At 42.6% G+C, this 26,574-nt stretch overlaps 2 protein-coding genes across 9 annotated transcripts in view; one reads left to right on the forward strand and one right to left on the reverse strand.

Moving 5' to 3' along the window:
- Positions 1–4,090: 4,090 nt before the first annotated feature.
- Fastkd2 (FAST kinase domains 2) lies at positions 4,091–25,197 on the reverse strand. Of its 4 annotated transcripts, none has more exons than XM_076550252.1 (13): positions 25,067–25,197; positions 24,403–24,500; positions 23,424–24,240; positions 20,739–20,842; positions 19,997–20,105; positions 19,599–19,722; positions 19,226–19,365; positions 17,687–17,859; positions 10,401–10,564; positions 8,408–8,623; positions 6,779–6,863; positions 5,185–5,299; positions 4,091–4,295 (listed from the first exon to the last, which is right to left on the reverse strand). In XM_076550252.1, the coding sequence occupies exons 3-13, from the start codon at positions 24,150–24,152 to the stop codon at positions 4,188–4,190; spliced, it is 2,067 nt and encodes a 688-aa protein (XP_076406367.1). In that variant the 5' UTR covers positions 24,153–24,240; positions 24,403–24,500; positions 25,067–25,197; the 3' UTR covers positions 4,091–4,187. The 4 variants fall into 4 exon arrangements, with proteins under 4 accessions (XP_076406367.1, XP_042116168.1, XP_015849390.1 ...); XM_042260234.2 differs by having other exon boundaries at positions 24,403–24,596; XM_015993904.3 differs by having other exon boundaries at positions 24,403–24,580; positions 25,067–25,145.
- Mdh1b (malate dehydrogenase 1B) overlaps positions 25,140–26,574 on the forward strand; it is a 37,918-nt gene continuing 36,483 nt past the window's right edge. For 3 of the 5 annotated variants that reach the window (XM_015993905.3, XM_015993906.3, XM_076550256.1), the window contains exon 1: positions 25,328–25,465. Coding sequence is in view for 1 of the 5 variants with exons in the window: in XM_006975003.4 (XP_006975065.1) it covers positions 25,444–25,465 (22 nt within the window). In the remaining 4 variants the exon portion in view is untranslated. Of the gene's footprint in view, positions 25,466–26,574 lie in introns of all 5 variants that reach the window. The other 2 variants (XM_006975003.4, XM_076550255.1) reach the window with 2 other exon arrangements.

Raw genomic sequence — 26,574 nt, forward strand, 5'->3', positions numbered from 1 at the left:
AAATACCTGCAACCAGGCCAGTGAGAACACTATCATCCCCTATGTCAGTGGTCTCAACCTGTGACCCAAAGGGGTCACACATCAGACATTTACATTATGATTCATAACAGTAGCAAAATTTCACTTATGAAGTAGCAACAAAATAATTTTATGGTTGGAGGTCATCACAACACGAGGAACTGTATTAAAAGATCGCAGCATTAGGAAGGTTGAGAACCATTGCCCTATGTGGTTTCCAAGAGATGGGGAACAGGTGATGGTCCTTTATGTGATCGTGGTGATCCTTTCCTAAGTGTGCCTGCATGTGGCAAGTATCAAACTGCACCTTACGTAAATGCAGACTTATTATACGCTATTTATACTCTAGTGCAGTCATTTTAAAAATAAAAGAAGCACATCCCAGAAAGGTTGCGTTAATTTATATTCTGCCCGCAGCCTATGCAAGCGTGTGCCTCATTACATCTTAATTAGCACTGTAGTTCTTAAAGAGAAAGAAAACATTGCTGGTCGCAGCGGTGGAAACAGCTCACTTATTTGAATATGCAAGTCTTCACTGGCCAGCTGAGTTTTTCATGATGCTCAGCCTGATTCTGTACCGATGATGAAGAACACTAGTAAAGGAGGAGTGAATGCCCTGCATGTTCATGTCAGTCAGCCAAACTCAATCAAATTACTGCTCCAAACAGCGAGTGAAGTATCAATAAGTTTGCCCGGTCCCTAGAATGTGCATTATCATTAGCCACTAGGAGAACCGGATGGACACTTAACATTTAAGGAATGACCCTTGGTTTCCTTACTAACAGCATTTCCATCTCACTCTGAGGCTTATAAAGGTGAGAGATCACTCGGCTAAATCACGAAGCTACACCATGTCCAATATGGAACCAGAAGCCAGACCTCTAGGGACACAGGCTGCAGAGCAGTCTATGAGAGGGTGTGGAAATCAATGGTATGACCAAGACTCAGGAGAGTGAAATTCCTAGCACCGTAACTTCCATCCTGTGTGTGTGTGTGTGTGTGTGTGTGTGTGTGTGTGTGTGTGTGTGTGTTGGGGGCAGGGCAGTCCACATAGAGATCTCTAGACTTCCTTTCAGTTCTGACCTTTCTAGACGCATCTGGACACACTGGTAAGATCTGATGGCTGCTGTCATGCCACTGTGCTTTGTTAATTGGCCAGCTGGGGGAAATCCTCAACAACTTCTCTAAGCACGTGTCAGCCTTCATTCAAACCCTAGCCTGCCTTGCTATCTATAGACTTGACAAATAACTTCTCTTCATGCTGGAGGAGGATATAAAAGCCACAGAGAATCCTATGAGCAGCTACACTCCAAAGTGTTTTTAAAATAATGAGGACAGCACACAAATACTTAGCCATGCCCAGCAAATAGAAAGATGGCCAGCAACTGCTCATCTTGGGTGCTTAAGGGTAGAATAATAATACCTCCTTGTGCGTGAAAGCCAAGCCATAGTCACACAAGCGACATTCACCACTGTATCCCAGGTTCGTGGACAGACATATAAAATGAACAAAAATATTCAAACCTGAACAAAAGAACAAGCAGAGAGGATTTAAAAATAATAGTGATGTCTAATTCAGTTTAGCTAGATATTTAATTTTTAAAATCTCATGCCATGGTAGGAGAGGCAAGGACAGAGAAAATAATCTCAGAAACGGCAAAAATGATGGTAACTGACAGCCTATCCACTTTAACTAACATAGATTACTTTGCATGTTTCTCCTGCTGCAGCCCAGGAGCCTCCTGCTGCAGACTCCACTTGCAGTGCATGCTACCTATGTGCATACCACCCTCATCTGCTCTGTGCATGTGCGGATCTGACCACCTGTGTGGGCGTGACTGCCTGTGCAGGTACATGTGGAAGCCAAAGGTCAGGATGTCTTCCTCAGTTCTTCTCCCCATCATCTAGTATGGCCAGCAAGCCCTGCCTGTCTCCAGCTCCCACCCCCGCCCCCCAGGGGTTACTGGTCCTAATAACTACATCTGGCTTTTTACATGGGTATTAGGGATCCAAACTCAGGTCCTTACATTTACATACCAAACACCATAATCACTCTACCATCCCCAGGCCCCTCACCCACGTTTAACATGCTACCTCACCAGTTCTTGAGAACCGGGTCTACATGCTGTCTAGCTACTGTCTGGATGATCTGAAGTACAAATCCCGAGTCTCACAACAGCTGGCAGCGGAATCATAAATACCCAAGATTTCAGAGCTCCTCACACCAACTCACATGTGACCTATCACAAGACAACTAGGAAACCAGCTTTTAACCAGTCAACGCTAATGAGAAAAGGTAAACGGACAGCTCCTGGATATGCCCACATCTGGGCCGTCAGAGGAGCAAAGGACTCTGCTTTGGGATGTCTTTCTGAACGCTGTGAATATGTGTTGCTCTGATTGGTTGATAAATAAAGCTGCATTGGCCTATGGCAGGGCAGGATGGAGCCAGGTGGGAAAATCCAAGAGAGATAGGAAAGGAGAGTAAGGGGAGACGCTAGCTTGCTGCCCAACGAACAACATGCCAGCAGGCTGGTAACACTATAGCCACATGGCAAAACATAGATTAATAGAAATGGGTTAATTTAAGATGATAGAGCTAGCTAGCAAGAAACGTAAGCCATTGGCCATACGGTTTGAAATTAATATTAAGCCACTGAATGATTATTTTATAAGCGGCTGAGGGACCACAGGAGCAGGGAGGGTCTAGAGAAACTTAAGGCTACATTTGGCTGCCCAACGTGAAACAAGAGTTTCCACCTACAACCCGAGATAATCTATAAGAGATTCTAAAACGGAGCCAAAAACAGCTTCCTACTTCATGTCTCATGCAGGCCACTGTACAGAAGACGCCGCAGTACAGAGATGCTGCAGCATTTGGGCATGAGCACAGCATGGTGGATTCCCATATCGGTACACAGAGCTGTTTCCAAGCCGCACAGCACACTGCAGGGCGGGTTTAGCTTTCACTCATACAGACAAAAAGGGTTTATGGGCTAGCTGCATGCTACCCGATGGCAGCGTGGACCCCAGAGTTGGCGAGATAAGCGTGACTCTCCTGGGTACCCCCACCATGTTGTAAAGTTGAAATGGGCGGAGTCAGCAGCCAGGGCTGCTGCTTCAATCTTAGCCATGCTGCAGTTTGCAAAGATCATAAAAGGATTATAGATACACAAAAGACAGATTCAGATGGACTAAACCTCTAAAGGGTTTACATTATATGTAAAAATGTATGTAGGCTTGGGAGAGAGAGGAAAAGGAGGATAGACAGTTATATAAAGAAATAGATGGTTTAAAAAAAGTCTTTAAAGAGACAGTAAAAGTAATATAAAAATTAAGCCACATAAAGATGGAAATCACACAGAGAGTCTGGATTATATTGTCTTTGGGATTTTTAACTGCAGAAAGACATTTGATTGTAAAAGCTGCTGAGTTAAACCAACAAATATATTTTAAAGGTATCTTGACTTCAAAATGTGTGTCTAAGGATACACTGCTTTGGAAAAGAGGCTCTGCTTGTGTTTCCATAGAAGTTAAGAACCTGTGGATTGCTTCCAGGATAGTATGGTTTGATCAGCCAAGATCCCCTGAAAGGTCTCCAATGACACCATGGCCCAGATGATCCAACATCCCAAAATCAGCTTCAGAGCAGCTGGCTGAGAGGATCCATCCTCACAGACTACTACAGCCAATATTTAACTACAATTCTTAAATTTTTCTTTGGATCCCCATAAGATTACCAGTACCCACAATCAACAAAAAGTAGGAGAAGCTGTGCCCAAATCCCCAAAATACTGTTTATAAATGTTTATTTTTTATTTAAAGGAGGTTGATTATAAATGCAATCTCTTTCTAAAGAAGAAAAGGGGATACAGATATGATAGGATAAAAGGGTAGATTATTGAATCTACTTTTAAAGATCAACACATATTCACAGCGTACAAAAAGACATCATACAGCAGGACTCTTCTGAAATGTTTTCAGTGTATTCTGAAACACCAGTGTCCACACAGCTTCCATTCTTCAGGTCATCTTTAACCTAACCGGAAATGACACTGTTACAGCCAGATCATGCACTAGTAACTGAATTACAGACTTTATTGAAGTCATTTTCACAAATGTGTGTGTGCTTCAGTGTGAAGAGGTTCGTGTTTCCTTTAATCCATGCTTTACACAGTTGTGTCAGTAGTGGGATGAGTTTCATCTGAATAGATCTTTGCCTTCACAAATGCTACTGCATCCTCCATCCTTAGTTTTCTCAGCTCCCAGTTATGGATCTTCCCAAAAAAGAAAACAGTTTGTGAGAAAATGATAACATATAAAAAATAAAAGCTACTTAGAGATCTAAGCACATCAAAGTAGTAGCAAATCAGCTTTCAAAAATTAAATGCCCCCATGCAAATGTTCCCATTCTAAACCTAATAAGCCTAGGACTGAAGAAAACTATTAACACTGAAAAGTATAAAACTTCAAAGGCTCTCCAAACAGCAAACTTATTTCCAAACTTTTAACTGGCACATTAGCAGAAAGGGCTGTATCAAAGCTCTAGTGAGCCAAGCCCAGCCCCCTTTTGGATATGAAAGTACAATAACGGGATATTTGAGTGCATACACTTCACTGTGCAGGACCACATGAGCAGCAGGTAGATGAAGCCAAGATCATGATAAGGTCCTACACACTGATGGGGAGACCTGAAAAGGATGTTCAAGATAAGCCATGGCCGTGAGGGTCAAAGAGAAGCCTACGAGAAGGATCGTCCTCCAGTTCTCTGGGCACCAAGCACACAGTGAGAGTCTCACACTGGCCCAGAAAACAAAAGCCTTAACATCATTCCTCATTCAAGATAACCTGAAAATTGGAGGTGGCTTAATGCGTCTTAAATTCAGTAAGAAAAAGTATTATGTATCCTCTTCTTCATTAAAAAGTGATTAAGGCTGACCAGGTACCATCTATAACTCCCTACTAGATGACAACATCTAGCTGAGTGGAAGGCAAATTACATACTAGAATGTTCCCTCTGACAGAGAACAGCAGCTAAGATATGGATTCCCATCATGCTGACTGCTCCCCTAGAGCCCAGTGGCCCCCTTCAGTCATAGCAGCTGGCAGCTAGGAGAATGCACGGTGCTAATACAGGAAATAGTCCATTCACATTTTTTTTCTTACCAAGATCACATAGAAACCCATGGCATTCAAATGTCGAATTTTCATAGCCAACAATCCTCTGGGGTGGCTTGAATTCAAACAATAAACAGACTTAGGAACACACAGCACTGCTACTCTGGAAAGGAAAAACCAAGCAGGTGATGGGTGAGCACCTGAAATTTTGCAACATCCTGCTCTCAGGAGCTCAGGCTGCAATCTTCATGGACCTTATCCTCACCACTCCCTCCTCTGTCCTTTTCTTCTGTTACTTAGACTCTGCAGACAAGGCAGTGCATGACTACTTTGTAAACCCAAACCTGACCAAGCGTTTTACATAATTATGCACCAGCCTTCTTTATGAATGGCTTTTCTTTATAAGGAGGAAAACTTCCTGATAGAAAACCACGCGTTGTAAGGGTTTCTGAGCAGTGCTAGCTCTGAACCAAATATAATTATGCAGTAAAGCTACCGAAGGCAACAGCAAATGGTACCTGACCTTCCAACCTCAAGAAAACCCTAAGGCAGAGGGATTCTACAAGCAGAGTGGAGAGCCATGCTTTGAATCTCACCACTCTTGCTTTCTGGAAGTTCACTGGGAGAACAAAGAAAAGAGCAGAGACACTTTACCCTCTGCCTTCCTTGGTCACCAGCTTCCAGAGGAGAAATTTCAGACTCACCAGAGACCACTTGGCATCTGCACTTCCCAGCACTTTCTGCTACCAGTGACTATCCTATCATTTTATGTCAGTTTAACAGTAGATTAAAGGGGAATGCGATTTCAAGTGCAGCAAGAGGCTTTCTAAGGGCACCTGGGTGGCATAACACTTAAAGAGATAACTGAGGAACAAGCCAGGTAGATGCAGAAAGGGGAAGAGACATGGACACTGTGTGGATGGATGGGGATGAGCAGGTCAGGGTGTGAACCCTGACAGGTTGTTCTGCTCCCTCCACTGTATCTATGTGTGTGCCTGTCCAGGAGAGTAGCAGGCCCTAAGTTCCCTGGAACAAGTGAACACACGTGGCTCATCTTTGTGTGCCCTACAGACCTAGCAGACCCTTTCTACAAAGGCTGACATGACAGAGAGGTGTGAGGAATGAATCCATGACCCTGTGCTTCTACTGAGCAGCAGGAAACTCTCATGGTATGACATCGTGTTCCTCCTAGAAGGACACTATAAGCAACGTGAATCAGGGCAACGACTTGGATTCACTTCCATGTGCCCCAATCCACAAACAATACTAATTCCAAAGCTATAATGAAAGGACTAGGAGGAAGGGTTAAAGCGTTGGGTAGTTAATTTCTGTAGATGCCTCCAGTTCATGGTCACTGCATTATCTCGGCTCAAGTTTATACCGCACTGATAATCATGTTAATACTGTCTCACTGAACTGTTACCTTTAGTACTAATTCTTCAAGAGTATCTGGTTCAGCAGCATTCCAACTCCAGTCTCCTGGATTTAGCCACATGCAGCAGACTCACACGTGCGAAGGGCCTTCAAATGCTGCAAGCTACATACGTTCCTAAGGTCTTTTTGATGCTACTATTTAATACGAAGCCTTTCTTTACTAAGATTCTAACTCACAATACCCATCCAGTGAGTGTATATAAATTACCTCTGCATGTGTGGGGCAGAAGGGGCATCTACACCAGAAAATGGAAATACTTGGGTCCTGTTATTATCCATTCTGATTTCAAAATCTGAAAGAAACAACAAAAAAAAATGTTGATATTAATTTTTCAAACACTGCTCAAAGTGACTGCTAGCTATCAAAAGCCTAATACCAACAGTACCAGAGAAGGCAATCACAGTAGCTAAAATAAAACCGAGAACTTATAGTGTGGCAGACACTACCCTAGGGATTTCACATGTAGACTTTCATTTATTGGTCATAGGATTCTATGAGTACTACTGTCGTTGCCCTGTTTACACACAGAAACGAGGGATGGTCACAGTCCTAAAGTCACCATACTAGGAAATGACAGGGCAAGAATCTACAGACCAGGACAATGCAGTACCAGGCATGGGAAATCTCCTGAGCTGTTGGTCAGAGGAGTCAGAGATTCACAAAATAATACAGACGACTGCGGTTGCCCTTGGCTGCCTCCTGGAACTTAAGGAAAGATCCTATTGGTGAAGACACCACACACTAGAGGGGAATCTAGCCAGAACTGACCTGCAAGCCTCCTCCCAGCTCTCACTATCCGAGTGTCCTATGCAAGCTGCCAAGAGGGAAAAGCAATCAACAGTCACACCCAGAGGTGAAGCCTACGAACCACAACAATGATGGCCGGCATGGCAAGACAGCCCAAGGGTGTGATAGGGGCACCTTATCTTGGGGGAAAGTAATACCTGTCTAGCTGGACTTCAGGCCCACTGGAAGGGAGGGAGGGAGTCCACGCCCGGTACTGTAAACCCAGCCAACTACAGGGGCTGATGAGGTCACAACCGCAGAGAAGAACCTCCTGTCACTTCCTAACCAGGATCATTTCTAACTGCATCCTAAATACGTATCCTTAGCACAGAGAGTGCAGCTCCCACTTGTCGGCAAAGACGCTTCCTTCTGAAGGAGAGACTCTCACAGAAGAAAGCCACAACTGCGACTGTGGGACGCCCAGCACCGACCGGCACATCTACAGGGCAGTCTCCACATCTAAGGCTTGGGGAATGTCTCAGGCAGAGGCACAGAAACTATGACTGTAAGGAGCAGAGGACCAGGACATCTGCTGTGAGGCAGTATCTTCTACATGGGACGCTGAACCCAGGAAATCTTAACAATATGGTCACCCAGACAAGACCTGCCCACTCACCGCCACCACCACCACCAGCTGACATGCCAACATGGATGAGGAAACATCTCCCAAACCCCCCTCCCCCAGATGAAGAGTACAGGCAGTTAACAGGGCTGAGAGAAGAATGAGTCTCCTCCAGGGACAAGCCTCATGGTGTGGTTTCTAGTCCGAAGTGGTCAGTGGTACACAAATGCACGAACAAGTAGCACTAAATGCACTCTCAAGCTGTATTTATACCTATGTGTGTGCACGTGTGTACAAGTGTAACAATAATTAGGAAGAGGTCATGAATCTGAGGAGACTGGAGCGTGTCATGGAAGGGGCTGCAGAAAGGAGAGGGGGTAGAAATGATATAAATACAGTACTCAGGCTTGAATATAATCTCCTAATCCTTTGTCAGAACCAACAGAAAATGCATCTTAAAAATAAACAAAATAGAGGGAGAGCCATACCAATGTGATAATTATGGGGCAGCTGCACGTTTCTCGAGAAGTGTCCTTCGCCCTCCCAAAGGTGGCTGAGCACCTCGGCCACTGTGTCATTGGGATGGGACGGTGGCCGCGGCAGCTGTGGCAACGGGATATGCACAGCTTTGTAATGAGCATTTTCATCAAGTTTCAGACAGGTATTCAGAACATGAAGCTTATGAATATTCTTCTCTGTGTCACCTAAAAATACAAAAGCAAACACATGATTAAAACATTAATGCCACATTTTAAAATACTAATGTACCTGTTTCTAATTACCTCTTAAAATCTTTCTTACTTAGTGTATGTTAACTCACTGTACAAAACAATGATTTACATTTGCATTCATATTTATAAAGAACTTGGATCATACTCACCCCCATTCCCTCCACTCATCCTCCACTTTGTTCTAGTTTGTTTATTGAAAAAAAATTTTTTCATACAATATATTCTGATCACGGTTTCTACCCCCAACTCCTCCCAGATCCTCCCATCTATCCAACACCATACCCTTTCTTTCTCTATCTTTAGAAAACAGGTAAATAACACACATACACACACACATACACACACACACACAAACCAGAATTTTAAAAAAGAAAAAACACACACAGACATAAAAACACAAAATCAGAAACCAAATATAGAAGCAAAAGACCAGTAAGATTTTTTCTTTTTGAAGTCCAGACAAGGTAATATAAGACAATAGAAAAATACCACTGAGTTCATTTTGATTGGCCATCTCCTGTTGGGCACGTGGCCTCCCCTTTAGTGTGGTAACCCACTGAGACTCTATTGGAGAAAACTAATTTTTACTTTACAAGTGGTATCAGTTGCAGACAGCTTCTTGGTGAGGGACAGGGACTCATGGCCTCCTCCCCCTCAGTGCTGGGACCCCTCTGGCTGAACCTGTGTATGCTACCACAGTCTGTGAGAGTCTTGTGTGCACCAGTCCTACGTCTGGAAGTCACTGTTTCACTGGGGTCCTCCATGCCCTCTGGAGTCCTCCTGACTCCTCTTCTGTAGAGCTCCCTAACCCCTGAGGGGTTGATGTTGATGGCTTTTCTTTGTTCCCAGAATTTTCTCAATGATTCCCTGGTTTTCACTCCAGATCACTGAGTGACCTGTATTTGCTAATGTTTCAAACCTTAAGCTGTCTTTAGAAGTGACTTGGTCTAAACTCATTTTATAGGAGAGAAACTATCTAAAAAGTTGGGACTAGAATCCAAGCCTCCAAGTCTACTCTCCAACAATAAATTCTTTTTTAAAAATATCAGTATATTGGGTTGACTTTTCACAATTCAATTTCAGGATTCTATAGCATTGTTTATAAAATGAATTATAGCTACTTTATTTTAAGACACATTATTAAATTTTGTACATCTACCCAAATACTGTTTTTCTTCACTTAGAGTCAATAACTGTAGGGCATGGTAACACACACCTTTAATACCAGCACTTAGGAATTCCACCCTAGAGAGGCAGAGGCAGGTCAATGTCTCTGATTTCCAGGCCACCCTGGGCTACATAGACTGGTCTCAAAAAAAAAAGAAAAAAAAGAAAGAAAGAAAAGAAAAGAAGATTAATTTGGTTTCAAGAATAAATAAACTGACTAATTCTGTTCCTACTGGTCACTAGATGTAACAGGCATCTATCTCATTACAGACCAGGAGTGACTTTCCTTGGTGACCTGGGCTGATATATTTAATGGTATACTACAGAAAAGGAAGGCAAACACCTCTGATCGAGAACACTGAGCTGTGAGCATGTGCAGACAGTGAACACTGTGCATGCAGTGCAGGCTAAGAGTGACAGCTGTGCAGACCTTTCTTCCTCCTGCAGTGGGGATGTCACCAAGGGTGGCTCTGGGGCCTTTGACGTCACCATTATCAGCTGGATTCAGCGACATTTGCTCTGCATATCTGAACTAAGGCTGCTCTAAGAACCCCACTCCGAATGACAGACCAGTGCATACTACCTGAAGTCAGCAGTTCACTGATGATGGTCTTTTTGGTAAGCTGGTTAATGAGGGCCAGGGGGAAATAATTCATCAGGCAAAATGAATACACAACACTCAACAGGTTTTCAGAGGAGATGTGGTGAAGACGAACAGTCAGAGCACTCGTCATAGCTTCTAGGAACCTTTTGAGGAACAAAGGAAAGTCAGATTTCAGATGAACTTCCAAGACAAGGGCCCAGAAGTACTTCCATGCTATAGAACCAAGGTCTTTGAAGAATGCAAAGACATGGGATGAGACAATTAGACTTGTAACTAAGCATCCATACACAGTGCAGGACATAGTACATCCCATGGTAAGTGTACATATCCAATAAATGACTATTGTGGATGTACTGCATGAAAATGTTTTTATAGGCCTTCAATCATTTCACTCCTATTAAAACTCTACGGGGTAGCAGTATTATTATTCTCATAAATAAAGACGAGTGAACAGGCTCAGAAGTTGAGTAATTCATTCATGAACTAATTACAGTGGATGGGCAGCCCGTGCAGAGACAAGGTTAGAACCTAAATGGCAGGCACCAGAGCCTTTTGTCTTTAAACAGTTTCTACGACCACTGTAGTTTTTTTTTTTTTTTTTTTTTTTTTTTTTTTTTCTTTTTTGGTTTTTCGAGACAGGGTTTCTCTGTGTAGCTTTGCGCCTTTCCTGGGACTCACTTGGTAGTCCAGGCTGGCCTCGAACTCACAGAGATCCACCTGGCTCTGCCTCCCGAGTGCTGGGATTAAAGGCGTGCGCCACCACCGCCCGGCGACCACTGTAGTTTTAAAAGCAATTAAAAATTGTTAGCTATCAAATTCTTGGAAATGAATTACAGGCCTAAGCCTACCAATCACAGCTACTCTGCAGCATCCACAGCAGCTAAGCACAGGCAAGGGGGTGGGTAACACTTTGTGGAGGTGACACTGTTAATTATGGCAGACTTCCCTTGAACCCAGGTGAAGCGTGAATCTCAGGGCTGATGGTATCCCTAGCAGAACACACGAAAATGAAATACACAGAGAGAGTTATGGCGGTGTAGAAGGGAGAGAGGTGCTTCCGGGAGAAATGGAAGGGTAGATGTGGTAAGGAAGGGAAGCTCGTCTGAACGGAGCCCTGACAGCACAAGCTCTGATCCATAGTAGAACAGTGGATGAAGAAGGCATGGAGAGGGATGAAGACAAGAGCAATGTGTTGGGAAGAAAGCTCAGGCTGACGAGATGATGCAGACCAATGCTCGAGATCAACTGGGCGGACTCGGTGGCCAGGCCAGCAGAAGGCCTGCAAGCTGAAGAGAAACGAGTAGCACAGGATGGGATGAGCACACTGAATCCTGGAGAAAACAGCCAGGCAATGGTACTGAGCTGGGAACTGACTGAACCAGAATCATGCAGCAGTCACAGTAGTAAGCAGACCACTTTTAAATCTAGTACAAACGTTAAAAGAAAAAATGACTAGGAATACAACTATTAAAAAGTTAGTAAATATGCAATCTTAAAGATATAAATTATAAAATCAATAACAAAGAGTGGGGAAGAATAAAGCTGTCTAGATTTGAAGGAATAGATATGTCAAATTACAAAGACACAGTAAAAGAGAAAAAACAGAAAAAATATAAGACAGAAAACGAAGTGGCAATAGTAAAGCCTTCTCTACCAATAAAAACTTGAAATATATCTGTACTGCGATCATTAATCTTCAGTGTCAACCTGACAGGATGTCTAGTCACCATGGAAACATACTTCTGAGTATGTCTATCAGCACTTTCAGAAAAGCTGAACTGAGAAGGGAAGACACCCACCCTCAGTGTGGGAAGCACCATGCTATGGCTTTGGACTCTGGACTAAGAAAAAGGAGAAAGCTACTGCATGGCAGCATTCTGCTTCCTGAGTGTGGATGCCATGTGACCAGCCCCATGTTCCTGCCCCCATGACCTCCCTCTCCGTGGTCAGCTGTACTCCAAACTGTTCACCTTACACTGTTATACCGCACATGTGCCACAGCAATGAGAAATGTAACTGACACATGTATTAAATGCTCCAATGAAAAGACAGAAAGTAGCTAAAGAGATAACAAAATAAACGAGATCTATATACTGTGTACAATGGGCTTACTTTAGATTAAGGACACACAATCAGAAAGTAAAAACATTGAATAGAAGAAGACACTACAAGCAAATGGTGATCCAAGACCAGGGGTGGTCATATTTACATCAAAAAAAAAAGAGATGTTTAAGTCAAAAACTGTCACAAAAGACAAAGACAGTCATTCTATTAGAAGAGTCAATGCATCATGGGAATGGGACAGTTCACAAATGCATAAGGGTTCGACATCAGGAAACATACCTAGAGCGAAATCTGAGATCTTATGGACAGACAGACACCAGTACAGTAATGGAAGAGCTCTTCCCCTTCGTTCAATAATCATCAATGCAGAAATTAAGACAGAGAACCCAAACAATACTACACCCAAAATGACAGTGCAGACAAAGACCACCCACTTGACAGCATCAAAACACACTCTCTTCTTATGCACACGCAGGACAAACTGCGTGCAAGTGCCCAACAAAGCTAACACATTTAAGAAAGTATAATATCTTGCCAGTATCAGTTTACACTACAACAAGGCAAGCTGGAAATAACTAACAAATGAAAAACTGGAAAATTCATAAAGGTAAAATTATTCAACATACTCTTGAACAACTAGTGGGCCACAGAAGAAATCAAACACAAAATTATAAAAATAAATTCCAACAAAGCCACAGCACACCAAAAATCACACTATTCAGAAAAAGCAGCACCTATAGGGAAGTTTGCAATGATAAATGCTATCTTTAAAAAGAATATTTCAAATCAACAACAACCTTAATTTATACCTCAAAAAACTAGAAAAAGAGGCTGGAAGATGGCTCAGCAGCTCCTGAGTTCTGTTCTCAGCACCTACACGGCAGCTGTCTGTATCTCCAGTTCCAGGATCCAATTCCTTTTTCTGGCCTCCACAGGCACCAGGCACACATGTATTAGACACACATATGCACAGACAAAATACCCATACACATAAAATGAAAGTAAATAAATCTCTAAAAGAAAGAAACTAGAAAAAGAACAAACCAAACCCAGAGTTAGTAGAGGAAGAAAGTAATGAAGATTTAAAGAGAAACAAATATGAACCAGAAGGAATGATCAATGGAAGAGGCAAACCCATACCTAAACTAGTGGGGGAAAGACAGTAATCTGAAAAGCAGAAATGAGAGACAAGACAATACCACTAACACCACAGAGATAACAAAAGGGCTGGGGCTGTCACTTAGTTGGTACAACGCTTACCAGGCCTGAAGCTACAGGTTCAATCCCCAGTACCCCAAACTAGGCATTTGGGGGAGCATATCTATAATCCCTGACATTTGGGAGGCTGAGGTGGGAGGGTCAAACCTTCAAGGCCAGCATGGGCTACATAGTGATCTCAAGTTAAAAAAAGATGTATGTAACCTTTGTACATCATCCTGTATACTCTAAACCATCTTTCAATTATGTATAATATCTAATACAATGCAAATTCTACATAATTAGCTGTGATACTTTCAAAGAAAAATAACAATAAAGTCTGTACATGTTCAGCCTCTCTCCCCTGACACACACACACAATAATAAAAGGAACCTAATAAAATATTATGAAAAAAAATGTTTGCTAACAAATTGGTAGCCAAGAGGAAATAAATTCATATGCAATCAATGACTAAACAATGAAGAAAAAGAAAACCAAAATAGACCAACAATGAATACAGAGATTGAATCAGCTATCAAAAACCTCACAAAAAAAAAAATCTGGAGAGTAGTACACATACATACATGCAGGCAAAACATTCACACACATAATTGGCAAAAAAACAAAAAACAAAAACAAAACAAAACAAAAAAAAACCTCTCAACAATGAAAATGTCCAGGACCAGAGTACTTCACTGATGAATTCTACCAAATATTGAGAAGGAGAATAACTAAGTTAACACAACCCTCTTAAACTTATCCAAATATCTACAGAAGAGAGAAGATTTCTAAATTTACAAGATGGACATTATCTTCACACCAAAGCTAGGCAACCATGCTACATGGAACAACAAAAAAACAAACCAAATTCAATATCATGAAAAAGGATCACAGATATACCACAAACGAGTGAGACCCAGGTAGCTCAGCACATGCAATCAATGAACGCTATAAGCCACATTCACAGAAGGGTGAGAAGAAAATCACACCATTACCTTAATACATGAAGAAATGCATTTGAGAAACACAAAACCTTTTGTGATAAAAGTTTTCCATACATTTGGTATATAATGAAGCCATATGTGAAAAGCTCATATAGTCAGCAGCATATTAAATGGTGAAAAACTCAGAAATAATGCAAGAATGCCTCCTCTTGCCCATTTCTATTTAATATAGTACTAGAAATTCTAGCTTATGGTGAAATAAATAAATAAAAATAAAATTGGCTCCATAAATAATGATATAGGAAAAGGTAAAGGAAATAAATAAGACTCAAAGCAGAGAATTCATATCTGCTTCATTTCTCTACACTAATGAGCTATCTAATCTCCTTTGTAATATCATCAAAAAGAATAACTCCACAGGAACAACCTAACCAAGGAAGTAAGAGACTCACACCCTGCAAACAATAAAGCACAGGTTAAAGAAATTCAAGATGATACAAATAAAACATGGGAAGACACTGCTCACCCACAGACTGGAAGCCACCATTGTTAAAGTGTCCACATTATGTGTAGTGACTCAGTGATTCAGTGCAATCTCTATCAAATTCCTAATAGCATTTCTTTACCCAACAAACAAAACAGTGATCCTGAAATTCATACGGAAACCAAATTGCCTGAATCCCTTAGCAGTCTTGGAAAGAAAGAACCAGGCAGGCACTACAGCAGCTTTCTGCTTCAGAACATATCACAAAGCTACGATAACTTCAGAAAAAGCAGGTCTGCAGAAAAAGAAGCAAGGCACCAAGAACACATAATGGAGAAATGGCAGTCAGTAGTCAGTCTCTTCAACAGTGCTGGAAAAACTGGGTATGTGCCTAAAAAGAATAAAATTAAACCTCTGTCTTACACTTCACACAAAAATCAACTTAAAAATGAGTAAGCATAAGACCTGAACTCCTAAAACTCCTACAAGGAAAATATATGGGAAAGCTTTATTTTTATGACATTGTGTAGAACAATGACTTTTGACTATGATATAAAAAATACAGTCAACAAAAGCAGAAATAGTCAAGGGGACAACAGCAAACTACAATTCTACTGCTATGCAAATGAAGCAGTCGACACAATCAAAGAAGGGTAGGAAACACTTGCAAACTGCATACCCAACAGGGGACCACCATCCAAAACACAGAAGCAATGCATACAATGAAGAGCGTAAGACATGATCGGAAAGGCCAGAGGACAGGACAGCTGCATCTCCATAACAGACACGCAGTGCACTGCAGTAAGGAAGGATGCTCAGCACAACCAACGGTCGGCAATGCAACCCAGACCACCAAGAGCTGTGCCCTGCACCCGTTAGGATGGCCACAAAGGCAGGACAAGGAGACGCGGAGCAGTCAGAGCTAGCCCACACCACACAATGCACACTGTGAGGGAATAGCCTTCCCACACCACACGGTGATCAACATTGGGGAACAGCCCGTCCACACTGTGATCAACACTGGGGAACAGCCCTCCACACCACACGGTGATCAACACTGGGGAACAGGCCTCCACACCACACGGTGATCAACACTGGGGAACAGCCCTCCACACCACACGGTGATCAACACTGGGGAACAGCCCTCCACACCACACGGTGATCAACACTGGGGAACAGGCCTCCACACCACACGGTGATCAACACTGGGGAACAGCCCTCCACACCACACGGTGATCAACATTGGGGAACAGCCCTCCACACCACACAGTGATCAACATTGGGGAACAGCCCTCCACACCACACGGTGATCAACATTGGGGAACAGCCCTCCACACCACACAGTGATCAACACTGGGGAACAGCCCTCCACACTGTGATCAACACTGGGGAACAGCCCTCCACACCACACAGTGATCAACACTGGGGAACAGTCCTCCACACCACACGGTGATCAACATTGGGGAACAGCCCTGCCACACCAAGTGGTACACACTATTAGGGGTACAGCCCTCCCACACTGTGCACACTACTGGGATGAAACTAAATAAATCAGGGAGGATTCCTCAAAAAATAGAAACCCAAATATAAAAAAATAAAAGGACTACCATATGGTCTCTTGATCTCACATTCAGGAATATTTCTTTCTCTCTTTCTCTCTCTCTCTTTTGTTTGTTTTAGGTTTTTGAAACAAGAATCTCATTCTGTAGCCTAAGCTTGCCCCTGACTCACAGCCATCCTCTTGCCCCAACTTTCCAAGTGATGGGATTATAGGCATGGCTACCACAGCAAGTTTTCCAAGTACATTTTGATTTACAAGAATTAAACTCAGGATCTCAACCAGATATGTACACTCCTAACGTTCAATACAAAAGTCAACATACGCTAACAACCTAAATGTCCATCAAGAGATGAATAAATATAACATGGTATAAATATACAACTGGAATATTATTTAATCTTTAAAAGGAGACAAATCCTTCCATATGATATGATACAAATGAACTTGGAAGACACTGTGTTAAGTGAAGAAGCCTGTCTAGATGGCCACATTAACCCATATTCCAAATTGAGGAACAGTAAAATAAATGTGAGGGGGAAGGAGAGAGGGGAAAAGAGAGGGGTGCTGTTCAGCAGGGACGGTTCAAGTACGGAGGAGGACGCAGCTCCAGACAGCTGTGCTAAGCCTGGAGTCAGCCACACGGTACTGTCCACTTGCAGTCGCTAGGAAAGCATTTCTCTTGTCAAGAACCCTTAACACAACAATTCATTTTAAAGAGACACTTCCCGACTTTTTGATAAAGTTAAAAAGGACAAATAATTTAGGAGTTCATAGGGAAAAGTGGACAAGCTCCAAATGAAAACTCCTCTAAGGAATGAACAACTGCACCACAAAGAACAAGCAAACAAGGGACCACGCCGACGCGACTCTACCCAACTCTATCAATAGATGCGGCATACTTCTAGACACGGTGGCCGCTGGGAACACAGTCACGCTTCCTACTGCGGTAAGCCTGAGGTGTGCAATCATTTCCACAGCACGTCATGTGACGATGGAAAGCAAAGCGGTACGTACTCTCTGTTCTGGCCTCTGTGGATGTGATTGAGAGAAGAACACACGTGAAGGATGGAAACAATGTTCTTCATGTTTAGAGACCCAGGGTCCTCCACTACTTTCTCCATAAGCTTGTCCATTAATTCAGGAGGTCGAAAACCAAGGTTTTCAAATAACATGAGGAGAAAGATAACCTTAAATGTAGAAGGGAGGGGAAGTTACTCAACAGCTACAATATGCTACTCGAAGTTTTTAATTCTCAAAGAACTTAAGCAGCAAAATACTACCCCAAAAGGAATAATTATATATTCTTTTTGTTCTTTAAACAGATATCAACTTAATGAGCAATCTCTTTCGAAGATGAGAACCAAGACATAGAATGATCTCCACACCTCAATTAACATCTTTCTTAGCTGGGCAGTGTTGGCACACGCCTTTAATCCCAGCATTCGGGAGTCAGAGGCCAGCCTGGTCTAGAGTGAGTTTCCAGACAGCAAGGGCTACACAGAGAAACAGTCTCAAAAAAAAAAAAACAAAAAAACAAAAAGATCCTTCCTTACTCATTTTTCATGCAACAGATCTGAATGTTACTTTAAACTGTGCCTTTTCTGAAGTTTTCAAGATGACCATTTGAAACTGCTCCCTCCCACTTCTAAAGACAGCCTAGATTCTCATACACAGGACAACTGAAACATTTGTCCTTTTTCCCCACAGGCTGGCTTGAGCTCTCAATCCTCCAGCCTCAGCCTCATGAGAAGTTGAGTGGGATCACAGATGTGTGCCACCATGCCCAGCTGGATTACCTGAACCTTAACCCTAATATGGTCCAAATATTCTTCCTATACTTCCTTGTCTTTTTAATTTTTTAAACATTATTATATACAGTATTCCATTTCATTATGGCATTTTCAAACAAAATTCGTTTTTGTAACTCAAACACGTCTTATCTAATTTACGGAAGTGAAATATCATGATTAACATAAATTTCACTTCCTGTTTCCTGCTGGGTAATACTTACCATACGAATTACTGTCTTTGAACTCAATTTTCCTAATAAATTCAAAATTCACCTTACTCTCTTACGCAACTGAACCCACTGATCTACCTGAGCCTCCACCTACTTCACTAGAAAAAGCAAGGCTCACACACTGCTTTATTGAGACATCTGGATTGTTAAACATGGTTCCTGAGAGGCTGTGACTCCAAAGAAAACAACAGACAAGATCATAAAGTAATAACATTTCACTCTTCAAAACCCATAACCTGTCATACATTATTAGTCAGACCCATTTTTTATTATTCAAAGCTAACAAGAAAATAGGATCCACAAATCTAAATAGTTAGCCCTCCTACCATTTAACCCTTTGATAACCAAACAGAAGAACTTTAGACAATGAAGTTCTTCTTTCAGATAGAAAACTGACCTCAGTCTACTCTCTCAATGCATAGCACTGGAATATTCTGACATCATGACCTCTCTAAGCAGAGAGAAACATTTGAAACAAATGAACAAACAAGCTTCCTGAAAGTTTCTCTGGGATATCCCCAACTGAAACTCACTTGTTTCAACTTCCAAATTTCAAAAGTTGTAGTCACATAATCTGCTATGCTCTTGAAGAGATCTTCATTTTGGTACCGGAGGTCTCTACAGGACTGCAGTATGCTGATCAAGACTTTAAAAGGACACCCGTGGATATTATCTTTAAGAATGAGTTGAATACACAAGCATTACCGGATGGTTTTGAACATAAGATTCAAGATACTCAATACCTTCTTCGGGATAAAAACAACACTGTATTTAGAAGGAAAACAAAACTATAGCCAAAAATAAAATTTATACGTAACCAACCATCAGTTCTGCATCATAAGAGCCAAGATTTCAGAACATGTAACGGGTCAGATATGGCAGATCACATAGAAAAAGCCCCCTTACCTATGACCGCCTTACTGCATTCATTCAGAAGGACAACAGAGCGGTGATCCATGGCAGCTAGTACTTCAAACATGTGCTGGCTATTCAAGACAGAAAATCTGTCCAGCTCCTTCACAGCTTTCATCTACAGAAAAACAAACTTGCATTCAATTATCATCTGTGGAAAATGTAATGCCGAAGAAACAGCTTGAGGCTTAAGAAAGGTGATAGACAAATACAGAAGTAGATATGCATACACACAGGTATGTTTGCACACACAGATGGATGTCTTCATTCATTTCAGCAAAGCTAAACGCAAAAGCAAAGCCATGTCCTCCTTCAAAACTAACTTTAGGCAGTGACAGGTCAAAGGACAGTTTTTTCAAATTCCATCCACTAGAGAAAAGCCAGGTGTTTACCTCCAATTTCTTCTTAAGAGCAAATGGTGTGTCTTTCCCGATACATTTCATCACTCTTTGTAATGTGAAGATATGTTCTATCTTCCAAACTTGCTGATCAACTAGGATTCTGTCATTAAACACAAGAAATGGGATAATCCTAAAATCCATACCAGAAATCTGAATATTTCATTTGGTCCAGCCCCTACTTGGAATAGGCCAGGAATATGAAATCCACAGATGTGGTCTACCTGCCCAAGAGGTTGTAAGCAGTTAGAGAAGGCTCTAAATCATTCTAGGATATTTCCTCTTACATTACTGTACTGTCTTTATTAATGATCAAATCGCATCAGATTGAAGGTATCCTTATAACCTTCCCTACCTAATCTGTGACATCAGACCAGTTGTACAATTTTATATTGTTTTAAAATAAACCAGTATAACATAATCCCTACAGTACCCAAGTAACTATTCTGAACTGAGTATACATGTCAGTTTCCCCCAACTTTACATCAGTACTAGAGTCTAAGAAAAACTAATTTCAATATTACCTACATCTTTTATAAAAAGATCCTTTACAAAGTACTATCTTCAGTTTTACATCATCCAGAATTGGAATTTTAAGTTTAATAAAGTATTAACTACCACCAATGCCTACCTTACCAGTGCCTCCCAAAAAAGGAATTCAATTTTTGTTGGGCTTTTTAATTCCCCATGTAAGGGCCACAGAGAAAACCATGTGAAGGAAGCTAGGGGCTCTTACCGAAACCCTTCTTGAAGTGCCTTCACATTCATGCAGGGCTCCAACGTCGCTAAAACAGTTGACAAAATTGAAAGACACCTCTCGTCACACTCATTGATGCGCTCCTGTTAAAATACAATTGCAAATACACCAGAGGTGATGAGATGTGTCCCAGCTTCCCTAGGCAAAACCTCTGAACTCACACTTTCAAAGGCCTAAGTACCAGACCAGGATTTCACGAAGTCCACAACACACAGCTATTCGGGAAATAAGATGTGACAATTCAGTGACTTTTCCAAATAACGGACACATAACCTTTTAAACACTGACACTTTCTTTTTTAAAAAATTTTATTTATTTTTGTTTAATTTAATTTAATGTGCATTGGTGTTTACATTAAAGTGTGTCTGTGTGTGTGTGGGGGGGGGCGTGTTGGGTCCCCTGGAGCTGGAGTTACAGACAGGTGTGAGCTGCCATGTGGGTGCTGGGAATTGAACTCAGGACCTCTGGAAGAACAGTCAGTGCTCCCAACCGCTGTGCCATCCCTCCACACCAACCCTTTCTTATCCATCATTGGAAATCCATTTGATATTGATTATATTCCTTTGCTTGTGAAATAACTTGCATCAAACATCATTCTACCTCTTCACGGGCCCCGAAACCACCATGGGGACAGTATGGAAGAACAGAAGAGCTACTAAAGTGTACAGGTCAATTGCTCCCATAAATGAACCCTAGACAACTGTGTCCTTACAATTTCCACACAGCCTTTCCTGAGCACCATGCTACAACTGCCCTGTGAACCTTTGTATTTGCATGGCTCACTGCATTTTATCACCACTGTCTGGGTCTCAGTTGGGGTGCTAGTTTAGTCCAGAAATGACAGGGCTGATCTGGAGAGAGAACAGTGCTGACACAGCTTCTCTAGCGCTCTACAATCCAACCTCAACTCATCTCCTAAGAGTAGGAGCAGAGTTGAGGAAGCCTTTTGCTCATTGCTAAAGCGGTACAACTCATCATTACTTACCAAGCTTTGAGTCAGAACTGGTGGACAGTTTAAAGAGGATAAAGTTGGAAGGAGTAGAGGATGGTTTTATTCCCCTGAGAGTTTCCTTAATAATGTATATACCCCACAACACCTGCTTTGAAAAGTCGTACTACCTTGTAGTGAGTAGCCATTCCAGCTTTGATCTGGAAGTTCCAACCCCCACTGAGGTTTCAGTAACTGTCACACCTACAAGGCGGGGCTGAGAGAGGACGCTGAAAACCCGAGATCCGGATGGGCCAGCTCTCTCTGTTCCTGGACCCTGGATGGTGGAGGTTGACCGAGCAGAGCTCCAGAGAACCCCAGTGGACTGTGATACACCTTCCCCAGACCCCGTGACCTACCTATCCCTTCATTTGTGAGTTACCCACTAAATAAATCTTCCTTTTAACTATGTGGAGTGGCCTTAATAATTTCACTAATACTACCTGACTCAAATGACTGACAGCACACTGCCCTTGTACCTCTGGCTAAATGTCTTTATAACGCCCACACACATTACAGAGGCAGAATCACATGCAGATTTTCTGACTCCAACTATGTTACCAGTGAGGATGCTACACAGTTGTGAATGCCTGTCCAAGGTCTAGTACATAACTGCATCACTGTCTGTGAAAAGTGAATCCTAACAATCATTTTAAATGACCACATAAGAAACCAATACAGTGCCCACCAAACAAAACCACACAATTTAAAAGTTCTTGCTTGAGGACGTATGCATTCAGTTTACATAAAAACATTAAAAACTCATATACCTATAGAGTCAATTCATGAATTCCAGTGAAACAGAGTATGTGATACACTATCTCAGGGAAATTCATGTACTTTAAGATACTTAGTTATTGAGCTTAGGAGTCTGACATAGCCATTCTTCTTCATATCTGGTGCCAGATAAGTGACATCAAGCAAGACACTGACACCCTTGTTTGAAATTGAAAATCCAGCTGGGTGGTGGTGATGCACACCTTTAATCCCAGCACTCGGGAGGCAGAGGCAGGCAGATCTCTGTGAGTTCGAGGACAGCCTTGTCTACAGAGCGAGTTCTAGGACAGGCTCCAAAAGCTACAAAGAGAAACCCTGTCTTGAAAAACCAAAAAGAAAGAAATTAAAAATCCAAACTTGAGCATGTCAATCCCTTGCTTAAAATTTCCCCAATGGACTACTGTGCTTCCTGGGCAAATAAAACTCCACTAGGCATAAACCTGTGGTACCAACCTGTGGTTGGCTGACACCCAACATATATTCACTGTGTGAATCAAGAAGCCCACTAGCTGTTAGCCAAGCAGCTTGAGATCACTGAATCTGTTTCCTAGTCTTCAGAGCCGGTGAGAGGATTAACATTATGTAAGGAAACTGCTAGGTCACCTCCTTTCCAGTCCCTTTCCCCTCAACTGTCCAACATCTTTCATCTCTCCCATTTTAGCTTCTTCATTCCCACTTAACCCTAGAGAAGGTAAGTGGGGCGGGATTTCAGATTTCCAAATCAAAAGAAATGGTCTAACTTAAGGCCTCCTAGGCATACAATATATAACGCAGAAATGCACAAACATTATATTCCACTGATGGTCTCTTTTAAGAAAGCGATACACGTCTCCTTTCCCTGACTCCTCCACAGTATGTTACACACAGTAAAGCCACACTTGAGTCTCCTTTTGACTTACCTGAATTGTCCTCAGCAGCGTCTGTACCATAAGAGTGTTCTGAGGGATGCCAAGCTTCACTATAGCATTAAGACTGAACAGAAGGTGGTCATAGTGCATGATCTTGGCTTCTCTCATCATCTGCTCACACAGCTGGCTAAAGGCGGGGTGGCTGAACATCAGCTGTATTTCAAAGCGCCGCTTGTCCTCAGATACCCTTTTGGCAATTGTCCACATCGCTAGGAAATAGCTACTGCCAGGGAACGTAGGTGCTTTTGAAAATGTATCCAGCACATCACTCAAAGAGTTACACTCCTGGGCCAGCTTTTTATGATTCACAGGGGTTGGTCTCGCTTTCCTGGTGAGCACATCTTCACTGGAGGTAGGATGGAAGTTTACTTTCATTAAAACACGATCAGATGTCCCATCAGAGACAAGAGAATGTTCTGAATCAGAGGAAAATCTTCTAGGACAAAGTACTCTGTCACATTTAAAAACAGCTGCATGGCTTATGCCTTTAGTTTGAGTACAACCATCAACTGATTTTGAAATACCCTGAAAGAGGTATCTAACAGACAGTCGCAGTCCCTCATCAAAACCAGTTAGCAGACTGTTTCTTGGGTTCCACTGTGAATGAACAACTTCTGGTCTGCCAAATCCCAGAGGATAGATCCTCAAGACTCTGCTTCTTGGAAGCGAGGTACTCAGTTGTCTGATGTTCAATAACAAGGAATGTGCTTTGTTATTCATTTTGCTCTCCGCTGGCAACACTTTCAAATACTCAAGATGCAACAAAGCTTAACTTCTTCCTAAGAGAGAGCGCATGCTGTGGACAATCCTGTAGGGGATGGGTGGATGAAAGGAAAAAAGTTAAAACTGTTGATTAAATACGAAAATGCATCTAACAGGAGCTTGCAATGGGTACCTATGAGCCACTATTATATCCCAATATGTTTCTTCCGCTTTTATTCCAATGTGAACATCGTTATAAAGTACCCACCTCAGTCACTTTAACAGTTGTGGTATCAAGTAATAATGATGATTGATGATGATGATGATGATGATTTCCCGTGTAGGTGTTCAATAAATCTTCCTCTGCTAAGGGCAATTTTGTTAACACTACTTTGGAGGCCTCCGTTGAAAACAGTATCATCGGCGGACACTTTCAACCAAATGATCTAGCAATGGCCAAAACTAAACCGTTAAGAAAATGCACTTAGACAGGAGGCCTTGCTTAGGTAAAGAAGAAGGAAAAAAAAAAAGGAAAACAGCCAGGGTGGTGGTGGTGCACCCCTTTAATCCCAGCGCTGGGGAGGCAGAGGCAGGCGGATCTCTGAGTTCGAGGCCAGCCTGGTCTACAGAGTGAGTTCCAGGAAAGGCGCAAAGCTACACAGAGAAACCTTGTCTCGAAAAAAACAAACAAACTAACTAACTAACTAACTAACTAAATGAAAACCATGTTCTCCGTGCTTAAGAAGCTCCAATCAGCCGGCCTCATCAAGTCCCCGAAACCGGAGCCCCCGTCTTTCCTCCACTGGGCCACCCAGCATCAACACACCAGCCTAAACTTAAGACCGAAGACACTGCTCAAACTTCTCTCCACCCCATAAAAGGACTACTCACGATACCGCCCACGATTCCGCTGATGCTCGCCACTCACTCACCTTGGGACAGAACCCCGTGGCCGCACACAGGCGCAGCCATGACACTTCCGCCCAAAGCGGCGCGGCCGGTGACATTCTACGGATTCCTGTACGGGTCCAAAAGCCTAGGTTCGCGGCGGCCATAGGCGGCCGCGCGCAGAATAGGGGAAACTGTCGGGAAAATAGTTTCTCTTCTCCGATGAAGAGACAGAGCCGAAGGCCGTAGGAGACCACGGAGCTTACAAAGATAATGGATGGTTGTTTCCATAAACTCAACCCATTCAAGAAGTAACTTTGAACTTCTTGCCTCGGGCGGTGCGGCGGCTTCTGAGAGCGTCTGCGCGGTTGCCAGGAAACCGCGACGCCGTGGTCCCAGTCTCTAGGCCTTGCTAGAGATCATGGCCAAATTCGTGATCGCGGGTGAGTTCTTCTCCAGGGCGCCCACAGAGCGTTTCCCGTGGCCGATAGTCAGTCTTATTAACGGGCTTCTCTTCTGCAGCCCCATCCTCTGACGGATCACCTCAGCCTTTCTAGATATTCCTTCCAACATGCGCGTTAGACGGTGGCGGTGTGACAAACTCGGATGAGCACCGGGGACGCAGTGGGGAAATTTTTCATCTCTGCCCTTGGCGAGTTTTAATTCCCTCGGGGGTACAAAACATATAAAGAATTACTTTGACCTCTGGGCGAATAGACGCCTAACGTGGGGATGTGGGATAGAGAAGAGATGGACACAAGAAACTAAGTAGAGAAACTGTTAAAGGAACCATCCCAGATAAAGACAAAGGCTAGAAGAGCTGTAGTCTAACAGAGGAACTGGATGTGGGAACATGGCGGGACCTGGGGTTAGACTTACAAAATAGAAACTAGACTCTTGTATCTTACAAACACTTAGGGGGAAAAAAGGTTTGAACTAAATCTTGAACACAATGAAGAATCATTGAAAGAATTTAAGCAAAAATAGTGACAATGGGTTTGCATTTTTAAAAGGTCATCTCGGCAGCTAGAGGCAACAACCCACTTACTGTGTCTGCTTGCTCCCTTCTCACTGCCGTTCAGTCTCTAGCCCTCCATTCCAGCCCCTCTGGCTACTTTTGCCTCCATAGGCAAACTGAAACTTGTCTATTGTTTTACCACCATCACCAACCATCTCTTGGGTAAGCTGTTCAGTCTTTGTCTTAGTTTGTCACCAGAGAAGACTGCTCGGACTTGGGTTCAAGCCAACAGAAAGTCTTTTATTAGCTGGCCCGCAACTACACCAGGTGTTCCGGATCCCAGGGTAGCCCTGAGCCTTTCTTGGGGTGACCTTTTAAGCACAAAATCCATGTTCTGGGTTGACACACTTCAGTGGACAAGAACAGTTAGCCAGAAGCAGAACTCCAGAAGCCAAGAAGCAAGATTAGTACGTTTTGAGACTTTCCCAGAACTATATGGACTTTGATGGATTGGGCCTTTGTTTCAGTTTTGGCAGGTGGTGCTGTCTACTTGCTGAGTTTTACAGCCTTAATGGTCCATCACAGAGTTAGTTG

Source organism: Peromyscus maniculatus, chromosome 13 (assembly GCF_049852395.1).
Source record: "Peromyscus maniculatus bairdii isolate BWxNUB_F1_BW_parent chromosome 13, HU_Pman_BW_mat_3.1, whole genome shotgun sequence".
Lineage (NCBI taxonomy): Eukaryota > Metazoa > Chordata > Mammalia > Rodentia > Cricetidae > Peromyscus > Peromyscus maniculatus.

Bases quoted from the DNA above. Each gene is read 5' to 3' on its own strand.
- Fastkd2 (XM_042260235.2), bottom strand. From the start codon at position 24,152: ATGAATAACAAAGCACATTCCTTGTTATTGAACATCAGACAACTGAGT. The intron at 19,723-19,996 runs GTAAACACCTGG...GTTTTTCTGTAG, and splicing joins CTCTTAAGAAGAAATTGGAG to ATGAAAGCTGTGAAGGAGCT. The intron at 17,860-19,225 runs GTGAGTTTCAGT...TCTACATTTAAG, and splicing joins AAATTTGGAAGTTGAAACAA to GTTATCTTTCTCCTCATGTT.